General features: G+C 31.6%; 1 protein-coding gene across 1 annotated transcript in view; it reads right to left on the minus strand.

The window, feature by feature from the left end:
* The window catches only part of LOC127718253 (uncharacterized), a 34,138-nt gene that overhangs the window by 13,553 nt on the left and 6,651 nt on the right, over window positions 1-13,934 (minus strand). The window contains exons 4-7 of the mRNA XM_052224248.1: window positions 11,267-11,291; window positions 9,720-9,977; window positions 4,723-5,412; window positions 2,323-2,703 (exon numbers count right to left, since the gene is read on the minus strand). Coding sequence (XP_052080208.1) covers window positions 2,323-2,703; window positions 4,723-5,412; window positions 9,720-9,879 — 1,231 coding nt within the window. The 5' untranslated portion in view covers window positions 9,880-9,977; window positions 11,267-11,291. The remainder of the gene's footprint in view (window positions 1-2,322; window positions 2,704-4,722; window positions 5,413-9,719; window positions 9,978-11,266; window positions 11,292-13,934) is intronic.

Here is a 13,934-nt window from a genome sequence, read left to right on the forward strand (position 1 = left end):
TTCGAACTAAAGACGAATTGAAATAGTTTGTCCTGCTTTGTTTCATAAAACAGAATTGACAACGTAGATACAATTATCTGTCTTAGGAAGGGATAAATCCTACTTTGTAAAACATCACTCTGATTCAAACAAAAATTTCTCTGAAATTATCAAGATGCTTGATTTCTTGATTGACATCAAATTTGTTACGTTTGGAGGACGTGATTTTCAACAAACAATCGGCATTCCAAGTGGAATTGAACAAACAGTGCCCCTCTTCTTGCCGACATGTTCTTGTATTCATATGAGATTGACTTCATACATGAACGTCTTAGGAAGAAAGAAAAGAAGTTATCAGTATCCTTTAACTTTACTGTCTGCTTTATAGATGATGTTCTCTCACAAGATAATTCAAAATTAATTGACTGTGTTGAATCTATCCCATCGAACTAGAGATAAAATATACTGTTGAGTCTGCCTCATATCTTGACTTACATCTAGAAATTGACAATGAGGGTTGGTCGAAAACAAAACTTTACGACAAAAGAGATGATTTCAGCTTTCCAATTGTAAACTTTCCATTTCTATGCAGCAACATTCCAGCAGCGCCTGCATATGGAGTATATATCTCCCAGTTGATACGATATTCCAGGGCTTGTATTTCCTATCATGATTTCCTTGAGTAAACGTTGCTGCTCACAAGGAAGCTTTTACACCAAGAGTTCCAAGTGGTGAAGTTGAAATCATCTTTTCGTAAGTTTTACGGACGCCATCACGAGTTGGTTGACCGTTATGACATATCCATGTCAGCGATGATAGCGGGTATGTTCCTAATGTCATAACAACAATCCCGACACCTTTTTTATCAGAATGTGACATACCGAATTAAACTTATTACCGGGTTTAAACTAATATGAGCAACATGACGGGTACCCAAATGAGAAGCAGGATCTGCTTACCTTTCATGAACACCTGAGATCACCCGAATTTTTTGGTTGGGTTCGTCTTGCTCAGTCTTTAGTTTTCTATGTTGTGTTGTGTGTACTTTTGTTTGTTAGTTGGTCTTTTTCTTTTTTAGCCATGGCGTTGTCAGTTTCTTTTTCCACTTATGAGTTTAAATGTCCCTCATGTATCTTTCGCTTTTCTTTTTAAATCTAAACAATCTTCGATCTTGTTTTAAACTATTTAAGAAATAATGTGAAAAATTAGTATTAAAGAAACGAAGGATTATATTCTCCGGGTATGTTTCCATTGCTTTTGCTCTCAGTAACATTAGTAATTTAGTTGCATAAGAACACCACCAACAGTCGAATTACAAACACTTTGACAACGTTTGATAATAATAAACATACAAATGATAATTCAAATGGGGATAGTTTGAAGATCTTTTTCCGCAGTAAATGTGCTTAATGAAAATAACATGTAGTGTACCGGTTGAAAGTTACAACGATGATTTAGAATAACGATATATACGTTAGGGTTCACAGAAAATATTATTATAGGATAACAATTTCAGCGTAAACGGCGTGTTTTTGGGGCGAGACACGATCTCTTATTAACAATATTGTATCCTTCCAAAGTGACTTGTATTTAAACATTGACAGAATCCTCAGTAAACAAAAGCATTGCTAAAAGTTTGTCTCCCTACTCTTTTTTTTTTTTGTGGTTTATGTCATATAATTTGACTTTCTGTCTTTGCTGCTCCTTCTGATTTAATAACATTGGAACTTTCATAGCATCCAACTACATAATACTATCAAACATTTCATTTTTTTAATGTGGTCAATTTATTTTTATGTTCCCCATGTCATTAGCTTGATAATGACGTATAGAAAAGCTGAATGCATTTTACTAATTTCAGATTTGATAATAAACAATCATTAACTATAACTTTTTGGAATATTAGTTGTAATATTTCAGTAATCGTCATTAGTCTGTCATCAGGGGATGGGAAGCTATGATATTCTGCAATATTAGCTATTAGCTATTGTTGACAAGCCCAAAGACAATTTTGAGACACAACTTTTTTGGAAAGCTATATTACCTGTCTACGTCAAAGCCACTTTTCTGCACTCGAGAACATTTAGGAAATAAGATTGAAACAATTTCTGGAGATATATATATTGTTTGAGAGCATGCAAAGTGAAACATGCAGCGATTACACAAGTTGCTGTGCATGATAATAGGCATCACTGGCAGGACAATGGATTTTCTTTTCATATTTTGAAAACATCTGTGGCCGTAAAATCATATGGGATTTGGGGTCGATAATTTTGTACATTTAATCCCATAATATTTTCCGGTTGATGCAATAAACAATTTACTCTTCAAAATTTACTTTACCTCGTGCTGTTTTACGTCCACTTTTTCCAGGCAGATATTGTGCAAATGGACAAGGATCATCTAGGTTTCTACTACCATCTAAGACTATTAAATAAATAGCTCGGTATGTGAGAAATGTTTGATGTGTACTATAGAAAACATCTTGTCCTCCAAAGTCCCATATAATTACAGGAGCTATTTTCATCTGATGTAATTTCTTCTTGCCAGCTTTTACTGATTCCTCCCAAAATTTTTCTTTTGTCATAGACACCTTTATTTCTTTCACATCTTTTTTAACCCCAAATAGCTTCTGTAATTTTCCAATAATGCCAGGGTTTCTGATCACTTCGGAAGTAATACTTCTTTCTGGGAATCCGATGTCTGTTTCTAAATGAGATTCACCTATAGAACAAGATAATCTGTTATATAAACGGCAATAGTTTTATGGAATTTTTTTCGTAAAAAAGAATTATCGTACGATAAATTTATTATATTTATGCGCTTCTTTTAATTTGGAAAAAAAAACAAAAAGGTTAACTTGACTCATCCTAACTGTTTTGCTAGTCTGTTGTAATTTATTTCCCCTTCAAAATAGGTTGATCAAACCTCCCTAGAAATTTAACCAAACTTGATTGAAATGTTTCTTTGCTAGTCTTCGATCATTTGTCTATTGGGATTTACATTCTGAAATTCAAGATATTAAGATTCGGCATTTTTACCCTTGCAAATACATACACACAACATTTTTTTAGAAAGATTGCTTATCACAAATCAAAACAGAAAGTATTGTAACTTTACTACAGTGACGTTTCTTCCTCAGATTCAAAATCTTTGCCTTGATTTCAAACAGTACGTGCATAAATTGACATGACTAAAAGCTAGAATTTTATATGCCTATACACAGTAATCAATACTCTTTGAATCTATATTAATATTTTTGCAATGATATGGGCAACAGATAAGCATCAGTAGTAAATGAATTTAAGCCTGAAGCGGTAATTTTGATCTCCCCGGGATATCAAAAGTTGGATAATAAATAAACATTCATATTCAACTTATCAGTCAATTTTCAGACTTGTAGTAAACTTAGTATTTTTCACACAATTCCATTGTAGTCAAATCAGTATTGTTCAGTATGATGTGTCTGAGTACAAGTAAATAACAGCTACATATAATGAACAGTCTGAACATAGACTGACTACAGATCTTAATTGGCTGAACAGTACTGAATTAACCTGTCTGGAAGTTTGGAAATTATCTGAAGAACTGAAAATGACGTAATAATTTATTGCGAAGTCTTTCAAGAGCTGTTCAGATCACAATAACCGTTTAAGATTAAAATTGGTTTACTAGAGCATGGTCTCAACATATAATGTAACAGTCTTTCTTGCAGTCGACGCACCTGGTTTCGTTCATTTTAGAGTTTAAGCAATTCACTGTTTTTGTTTGTTACCGTGATCTAAGGAAATGCCAGTACCAAGTCAGGGATATGAGAGTTGTTTTCCATTCGTTTCAGCTTTTGTGTTTGCCATTTGATAAAGGACCTTTCGGATTGAATTTTCGATGGAGGTCGGTATTTTTTTTTTTTTATTTCTCTTTTTGTTTCAATCGATTTCCGAGATTTAAACATTGTCAATTTACAGTCGGCGTAATTAACACTAATACAGAATATGCTGGATTATAGGTTTGTTTTCATTCGTTTTTTCGACAAGCAAGGGAACCGCGATTTTATTGCTGCACTTCTTCTGAAAGTCAGAATTAGGCCTTCAACACGGAGCATAAACTATAACCTCAGTACAATTTGTAGACGGCCACTATCTCCGGTTTGAGTGTAATTATCTATATTTTATCAAATGTAACATTTAGGGAGAGAATTTAAATGATTAAGCATTTTTTTTAGATAAGTTTTATCTGAAATGTTGTATTTGTTTCTTTTTGTATTAGGTATATGATATAAAAAGTAACTGAACGTCATTCTGCTTTTCAATACTTATCGTAAGGAATTAGCCACCGTTATCCAACATTATAACATGTTAAATTATACAACAAAACGTCAAAACAAATTTAATGTGTAGAAAACATGCTTGTTTTATGTACAGAACATCATGATCATAGTTTATATGAATTCGATTGAGGCAGGTAAATAGCTAGTTTTCTTGTTTTTGACATAAAAATATATCGCAGTATGGTGTCATCTATTTTAGAAAGGTTAATGCCACGACACAAAACAACAAACAAATATATTCTGTTAGATGAAACAAAAACTGGAAATTCAAAATTTTAAGTTTATGTCCTCTACAGTTTTAACATATTGTTCTAGTAATATATATATGCTAACATGTTTGGGTACCTATTTTGTTGCTATCAAGTAAAGAATGGTTATGAAAAAACAGTATTTTTTTTATGATAAGTGATAGTCACCTAATTTTGGAATCGAAACTGACAGTTTCGTTGACTCAATGAAATTTGTTGTAGTAAAACCAGAATGAGATAATTCTTCTTTTTCTTTAACAGGTAGAGATGATTCATTTGTTGGAGTCACACGTTCCTCAAATCTGTCCGTGTTATTTCCATGTATAACTGGCAATGAAGGTATGATGGTATTGCTTGTTTGTAATTTTACTTCCGTTGATCCTCCTTGGAAAGCAGCAGATAAGGTTTCTGCTGTTTTTAGCTTAGTTTGCTTTCTTCCCAGTGTTATTTCAGAAATACATGGCGGCTCAATATCATCAACGTTAGTGCTTTGAATATCTTGCAATTTGTTACTCTGGACAGACAATTGATCAGTTTTGGTACTTATAGTACAATATTCATCTCCCTGAAGTTCTTCCCCATCAGGTATTTGAGCAACCAAAGTCGCATCTCTTTTGGTATGTACAGTATCATCAAAACATAATTGTTCACTCGGTGGAATATTCTTGGAATAAGGATTACGATTTGCTGATGCATCAGCTACTGACGGAAACGTTTCAAATTTATATTGTGTAAGAACTCGCTTATCAAGACTATTTTCATCTTGATCTGAAGGGTTATCTATTCCAAGTACTTTTGTCGATGTATCTTTACTTTGTCGTAATGATCTACTGATTGTGACCTCTGACAAGGTAAAGTCTGAAAAAAATGATGGAAAAAATATGTTATGGTGCTTTTTATTTGCAAGTTTCGAGTGATAAGAATTTTTAATTAGTAAGAAAAGAAAATCCAAATTGAGTTAAAAATGGAGTTATATACCAGTATAATACTGTAATTTATATTTAATACTGTATCTTAGCATATCATTCCACATAATACATATTAAGCAGGCCGACTTACGAACTTTCTAAAAGATTAAATTATGTAATTTTGGGCTTTGGTTTCTTAACAATTCCCAAATGTTAATCATAGTCAATTTGGTTGCAGTTTGTTATAAACTACAACACTTGGCTTCTAAAACAAACTTAATATTAAGTATTGTTCCTGCTGATACCCGAACCAATCTCATCTGCCAACCTCTCTATCTTTAACAATACCGGCAATACAGTTAATGTTTAAAGTATAAATTTGAAACTTTAAAATAAAAAGGTGATATCAGACAGCCTAGTTTTGCTATTATAGGAGAACATGAGATATAAGGTTTACATAAATCACGACATAATATCACAAAGACTAAAACACAACACGTAGGGCTTTTATGCTTTCCTCCTTCAACCAACACAAACCACCAGAGGTTTGACATTCTGTTGTATGAGTCAGCAAGTAGCTCATGTTTATACATTTTATTGGGCAATGCATAAATGAAAAGAGAAACATGAGGGGAGTTTTAACTCTTAAAAGTTCGGGGCATATAAATGTTGAAAATAAGCCGCACAGCCCTATATTTTGACCTTTGAAAAAAAAAGTAGTGCATATGAACTTTCCATTCTAGGGCCTATTTCATCGACTTACATTTATAGCAAGTTAAGTTAATGGAATACATAGTCAAACAGCATTTAACTTAAAACCTTGAAAACACCAACATCCTCTTTAAATCTCCTACATGGCATGCGACATTCACGCTCACGTGAAATTAGTTACTTTAATTCATACAAGAGTTATCTGAATCTAAAAGTCAAATATCCAGTAGTTTTTTTTCTGTTATATGTTAATGACAACTTGCAAGATTGCTGGACCCCCAGTTAGCTCAGACTTTTCACAGATGATATTATAATACTTAGTATACAGACCGATAAGATCCCTGAGTTACTTTAATTAGATTTAAAATTACTCAATGTTATGTATCTAGATTATACAAAGACGCATACAACTTTCACAAAAAAGGTTTTAAAATCTGGATTATTTCAATAATAATAGTAACATTAACCCTTCATATTTCATAGACTAGTATCCTCTTGTTGTTACTGATGTTAGTAAACAGTCTTCGAATTCAAGAAATCTGTGGTTTATAATCAAATCAGACCTGAATTCGAGCACAAGCTTCTAAAAAACACCGGAGCATTTGCATTAGTGAATCGGATGAACGAAAAATGCACGTCATATATTAAAGTAAATAAATGAATACACATTCATTACAGCAAACTATTGATTATAGCATGTATAGAGAGTGAAATTCTTGCAATATAGACCATACACTTTGGTATTCAGCTATTATGTCAGGAAACGATAGCCAGCTATATATTGGATTCTATCCAAGCATTTACCTGAAAACTGGAAGAGTCATGAGATGGCTTTAGTAAATATAGATACTTGCTACCCATTAATGTGTAAAATAACACCCTCCGAACGAAGATGCGAGTTGACTCATCATTTTATCAAACAATTGTTCTTACAATATCAAAGCCATCAACAATGAAATTCAACGACATATATAACTGAATAAACATAAAGCCAAATCATCATCGGTGCCAATAGCAGCATTCTTATATCGGCTGTCTTTAGTCAAAAACTATCAAGTCAACTTGAATGTTAACAGCGAATTTGGCATGTGGTATGGTGATGTAAAGGGTGGAAAAAACAAAGGTTTTTGACAGAATTCATTTCAGAAAATGACCGAAATTTAAAATTTCCAGAAGTTCTTTAAAGTTCTTCAGAATCCACTTATGTTTAATGCCACTACACGAGTAAACAATGTCGCAGCACTTCTGTAACCCTCCTTCACTGCGGACAAAATGTTGATTAACCTAACGGTGAATTCATTTGAAGAAAATGCAGATGAGCCTGTATTGTATCATTGTTTGTACAGAGGCTTATGATTTTTAGGTATCCAAAACAAACAAGATACGACCTTAGAACTGTTGTTCATTAAAATATTCAATAAGGCCATGAACCACATTGGTTTGACAACATCTGAGCTTTATCAAAGGTTACATTTTTGTATGTGGGATCACTCGCGTGATCACTTATTCCTAATTACTCGTAGTAATAGAATTTACATAAAAAAAGCATATTGTTTGAAGCTTTGTCCTCAGGAACAATAACATATTTGTCCTGAAGAGACTTCAGAGTTTCCGCAGCATCTTTGTTTCTGAATACGGATTTAGGTCGAACACTTACAAACTTTTTCAAACTTCTTGTGGATTCTTCATTTTATCAACGACCTAATTGCTTAAACCCATTCTGACAGAGTATCTAGTTCAACCTTTTCTCGTTTTGCCTATGTTCTGTTGTAATCCTTAACGGAATCCCTTATTGTTCTCAATTTTATTGTGGCTCTCTAAATTTGGAACCATGAGATATCACCTTCCTGAGATGTTCGTGTTGAATTATCTGTGCGTCACCAGTAATGACTTGGCCAAAGGGCTTGTTAATATATGAAGATAGAAAACTATTACATGTAAGAGGGTTTTTCAAGTGTTCTACTTAATCAAGAAATTACAATGTTTGTTTATGGTAAGATATTTTCGGTCCAATAGTTTAGGTGTAACTATAGGAGACAATTGGAACAGACTAATTTCAAAACTAAAGCGGAATTTTAGAGGTTACTTTATTTGTGATGAAGAACGTTGCTGATGTTGATGGCGTCGACTCCTTTTGATTGATTTTGAATTTGACTAAGGTGAGAGAAAAAAAAATGTTCTCTGAAACAATTGGTTTTTTATTCTACCTGATTTATTTGGTACTTGATTTTTTTTAACGATCACAGTTTTTAAATGCACGATTTGTGAAACAGATATTTTATAATTATCTGAGACCCAGCAAACGCATGTAAAATATAGCATAGACACTTTTCCTGTAAGTGTTTGTATGCATTACCCTTGACTGTTGATTTGATTGCTACCAAGGGGCTCGCTATTACTAACTTTTGTATTGAACAAATCTACAGTAGATCTAAAGATAAACATTTAGACCATATATATAAAGGACATATTAGTTATGGCCACCATTTTTTAGTATACATTCTAGGTTGTACGGTGTCATGTAGACAATCACGGTAGAATGTAATACAGCCATTTTTCATGTGAATGAGTGTGGTATATAAAGTTTATACCAAGGACAACGATACACGATACATGTTCATATTAATGTTTGATTTGTTTTGTTATTCTCTAACAGGACAAGGTTCACTTTAGGCCAAATATGGCTTTGAATTTCTACTTTATCATACAATTTTTAAATTGCTATAATTTAATTCTGATTTCTCCGTTAAAATAATCTCTTCATAAGAGTACATCTTTGGTTTCAGAATCAGCATATTTTGGAAACATTGTCAAAATACGATGGTTTTGTACATTTGTCGGACCTAAAAGCTTGAGAAAACACATGGCCGCAACCTAGGATCCAAAATGTTCTGTAACCAAAAGTTGCCAATAGTTGATATTGAATCCTAAAACACAAAACCTTTCAGGATCATGAGTGGCGTCCAAAGTAATTAAGCAAAAAACTGTTAAGAATTATTAACAATTGACCAAAACTGAGGTTATAACACATATAATGCATACTTAAGGAGTCAATGCTTCGTTCTTTTGTATGTGATTTTACAAAATGAAGTTATGTTGTATTAATAATAATATCACAAATATTCTGTGTATAACTTGTAGTACTTTGACATGATTAATTAAAACAAAAAAATCTAAGGGCCAATTTTAACCCTTCTCCTTTGGCTATATTGAAATCACCTTCACTTCTTGTCTGTGAATACTTTGATGTTTTAAATATTTTGAATGAACTTCACACTCATTTCAGAATGCATTCATGTTTGGTTAACAGCTCAATGGTGATGTGTTGAAGGCGTGTGTTTTTTTTTTTTTTTTGGATAGGTCAAAATAAAATAGAGAATGGAAAACAAAAAACTACTTCCTGTTTTTCAATACCTTATTCAACGAGTGGAAGTATGCTCAGCATGACAACACGTGCACTCTTTTTTACCTTCCATTACCAGGTGAATTTCCCATAAATTGAAAGAGACTTTATGTAATGAATCATTACAGTGCCAAAAATATTACCTTGTTTGCCATGCATCCATTCTTCAGTTTCACGATCAATAAATGACAAACCATTATACAAATCAATACCATCAGTCGATATTCTGATTTTAGTCGGACCTTTGCCAATAAGATATCTTGCAATTGTAGTTTTACCAGTTCCTTGCTCTCCTGCAAGCATTACACGGGCTTCAAAATGAAGATATCCTTCTTCTTCTAATAATCTGGTAAATATTCTGGCTGACTTTTTGTCAAGTTCTTTAACTTCTACTGGTAAACCTATTAAATGGTGTTGGTTTTCATACGTATATCATATTTATGAATAAAACTATTTTTTTAAATGAATAACAGTGATAATATTAGAACAAACATAATAAAACACAACTGTTTGACAGGGTCTCGGTAGTTCAAATAATGTATCACTAGCATATCATATTTGACGATAAATGATCACAAATTATATGATTACAAAAATCATAATCAAGTGTAACATGTATACTATTTAACTTGAAAATTTGTTATATTTAATACATTTAATATGCAGTTTATTTTAATCTAATGGATAGAATAACAGTAAAATTTCATATAAATTACAAACATAGATTGTGATATTTAATTGTGATTCTGAAAAATGGAGCGAATGCAAGTACCAAACAAATATTTGCATTTGATGAGTTATTCATAATGACAAAAAAAAACAGGATAACATATTGTGTTGGTACTCCAATGCCTGTTTAATTTCAAGTATAAGACCAGTTGTTGTCGTGATTGCAATGATTGCACTTTATGGCCCTCAATATACACCCATTAATTAAAGATGAAATAAGTTTCTAGTTAATGAATCAACATGAATGATGAAAAGTACGATTTTTTCCGTCTTTTTTAAAAGGCGCTATTATTCAAATTTCAAACATGCAAAATCAAAGACATCTTAGTGGAAGTTGACAACTACATATATAAACTTATACGCTTAGAGCGCAAGGTTCGAAAACTCAATAATCGAGTCAAATATGGTATAATGTAGCAAACTTAATTCGATGCGTGTGCTATATAGTTATAAGAAGATGTGGTATGAGTGCCAATGAGACAACTTTCCATCCAAGTCACAATTGTAAAAGTACACCATTAAAGGTCAAAGTACGGCCTTCAACACGGAGCCTTGGCTCACATCGTACAGCAAGCTATAAAGGGCCCCAAAATGAATAGTGTAAAACCATTCAAACAGGAAAACCAACTGTCTGATCTATATAAAATACGAGACACGAGAAACACTTATGAACCACACCAACATACGACAACCACTGAACATCAGGTTCCTGACTATATGTACTGATTTGAGTAAAATTTAAATGCCTACTCTTTTTATCCGTAAACTAATGCTGATATGTAAATATTTATACGAAAGATCTATATGTTTCTAAATATGGTTAATGATTTTAAATGCAAAGCTTAGATTAATTATGCATTTATTGCAACCTGCCCATTTTTATCAAGCCAATCATTGCTTAACAAGTATAGAACATTTTATAAGATATAGACAACAGGCTATTTTTCTAGACATTACTTACCTAACTGCCAGTACTCTTCATATTTCTTGAAAGATAAAAGACAATTGAAAAAAGAACATACTGAACGAAAAATAAACGATAAACATGTCATTCTGAAACGAAAGTGTCATCCGAGTAAAGGAAAGTCATTTGGACGAAAAATAGTATGCAATTATGTGAGCGTTTATCTTTTATATTGTCTTAGCATATATGTTTAAAGAATTTTATTTGCTTGAGCAATCAACTAAGTACAAAGACAAATTATTCACTATTCATTCGACAGCATATGTCACTTTGAATTTTTGCAACTTATAATATATGTTCATAGCAAACCAACTCTACCAGTACTATAATATTTTGAAGTTTATTTTACCCAACAAATCAGGTTCTAAATCATAATTTGTAAAACGTTCACTCCATAAAAAACAAATGATGTACACAAAAAAAATATAAAAACTAATTGAAATAAAAACTTATATGTGACAATATGATATATATAAAATTCGAACAAAATTAAATGATCGAAACAAAAAGAATATAATGCACTGACGATTTTGATACAAATATGATCGGAAATTAATAATATAACAATTTTACCCTTTGTATGAGGTCAACACAGGATATATCGACCCAAAGAAGTATATCGACCTCGGACTTCGTCCTCAGTCCATATACTTCTTTCAGGTCAGTATATCCTTGTATCGACCTCATACAAAGGCTATAATTGTATAATAGCTTGTTTACTATTGTTTTAAGAGCTTACTACAAAATGTATATTGTAAATATAAAATTGAAAATGACAATAGGCAATCTGTCAAAGAGACAACAACCCTTCTAAAGAGCAGAAAACAGCTCAAGGCCACCAATGGGTCTTCAACAAAATCCTGCAACCCGAAGGCGGGCTTCAGCTGGCCCCCAAAACAACAATGTGTACTAGTTCAGTGAAAATGGACGTCACACTAAACTCCGAAACATATATGAACTAGATTTCTTTTTAAATACAAGACAAACAGAGGCTCCTGACTTCAGACAAACGCAGAATGCGGCGAAGTTAAACACGATTTGTGAGATCTCAACCCCCCCCCCCCCCCACCCCATATACCTCTAACCAATGAAGAATAAACAAAAGCACAGTAATACGTAAAATTGTTTAAAATTACCAATATTTCTTCCTTTTATCAAAAATAGTTCATTGTTATTTGAAAAAAGTTTATTTCAAAGGCCTCAAAATAATTTTTTTGTTGTTGAAAGTTTAATAATTTAAGGACAAAAATACTTAAACTTTTTGCTTTTGTTGAAAAAGAATGAAGTAATTTCTTGATTTTAATAGAAATTAACGAACAACCATTTGATTTAGTACTTTTTGTATATCAGGATTAGTTGGTTTTTTTTTATAAAATATGCTAAATTTCAGGGAAAAGATATTAAAATTTTGTTTGCGTTGCTTAAATTGCAAATATTTCTTCATTTATACCAGAAATAATGCAACATCATTTGCAATCAGTCATGAAAAATGCCTTTAGATAAGTGATTTTGTATAAGATGTGAATAATATAAGGATAAAGATACTAAAACTTTTGTTTGTGTTGAATAAGAATGCATTTATTTCTTCATTCTAATAATAATTATGAACCGCTATTAGAATTTAGTACTTTTTGTACATCAGATAGGTTGTTTTATACAAATAATGATATATATCAGAGAAAATACTAAAATAGTTTTCGTATTGATTAAAATTTCCAATATTTCTTCTTTTTATCCAAAATTATGCATTGATATTTGCAGTAAGTCATTTTTAAATGCCTCTGAATATTTATTTTTTTCATAAGATGTAAATAGAATGAGGATAAAGTTTTGTTTTTGTTGAATAAGAATGCAATCATTTCTTTTTGCACTGTTCTTTACAATCAGTTATTTCAATTGCTTCTGGATAAGTAATGTTTTATAACAGTTGAATAATATACTGTAAATAATACTTATTTTCTTTATTAAAGACATTTTTTTTTTTTTTTTTTTATTATTCAAATGGAAATTTTGAACCGTCAATTATTTTAGTTTTTGTTTTTATTGTTTATCAAGATGGGTTGTTTTTTCCTAAAATAAGATGACTACCTAAGTAAAGATGCTAAAATTTTGTTTGCATTGTGAAATATGGCAATGTGTTTTCCTTTTTTTTTTTAAATAATGCACTGTTGTTAGCAATCAGTTATTTGAAATGCCTCAGGCTAAGTACATGTATTTGTTTATAAAAATATGAAGAACATACTTAATCTTTTGTTTGTGTTGACAAAAGATTCAATCATTTCTTTATTTCAATGGAAATCATGAACCGCCATTCGATTTAATTACTTTTTGCACATCGGCACATATCAGAGAAAAGATACTTGAATGTTGTTTGCATTGTTTAAAATTACCAATATTGTGTTTTTATTTCTATCTATTTTTATTTATGATATTTTAATGATATAAGGATGAAAATACGTAAACATTTGTTTGTGTTGAATAAGAATGAAATAATTTCTCTATTTTAATAGAAATTATAAACCGCCATTTGATTTTAGTACTTTTTGTACATCAGGATTGGTTGTTTTTCATAGAATATACTGAATTTCAGGGAAAAGATACTAAAATTTTGTTTGCATTGCTTAAAATCCTTCTTTTATGTCAGATATAATGCAACGTCATTTGC

Source organism: Mytilus californianus, unplaced genomic scaffold, assembly GCF_021869535.1.
Source record: "Mytilus californianus isolate M0D057914Y unplaced genomic scaffold, xbMytCali1.0.p SCAF_10, whole genome shotgun sequence".
NCBI lineage: Eukaryota > Metazoa > Mollusca > Bivalvia > Mytilida > Mytilidae > Mytilus > Mytilus californianus.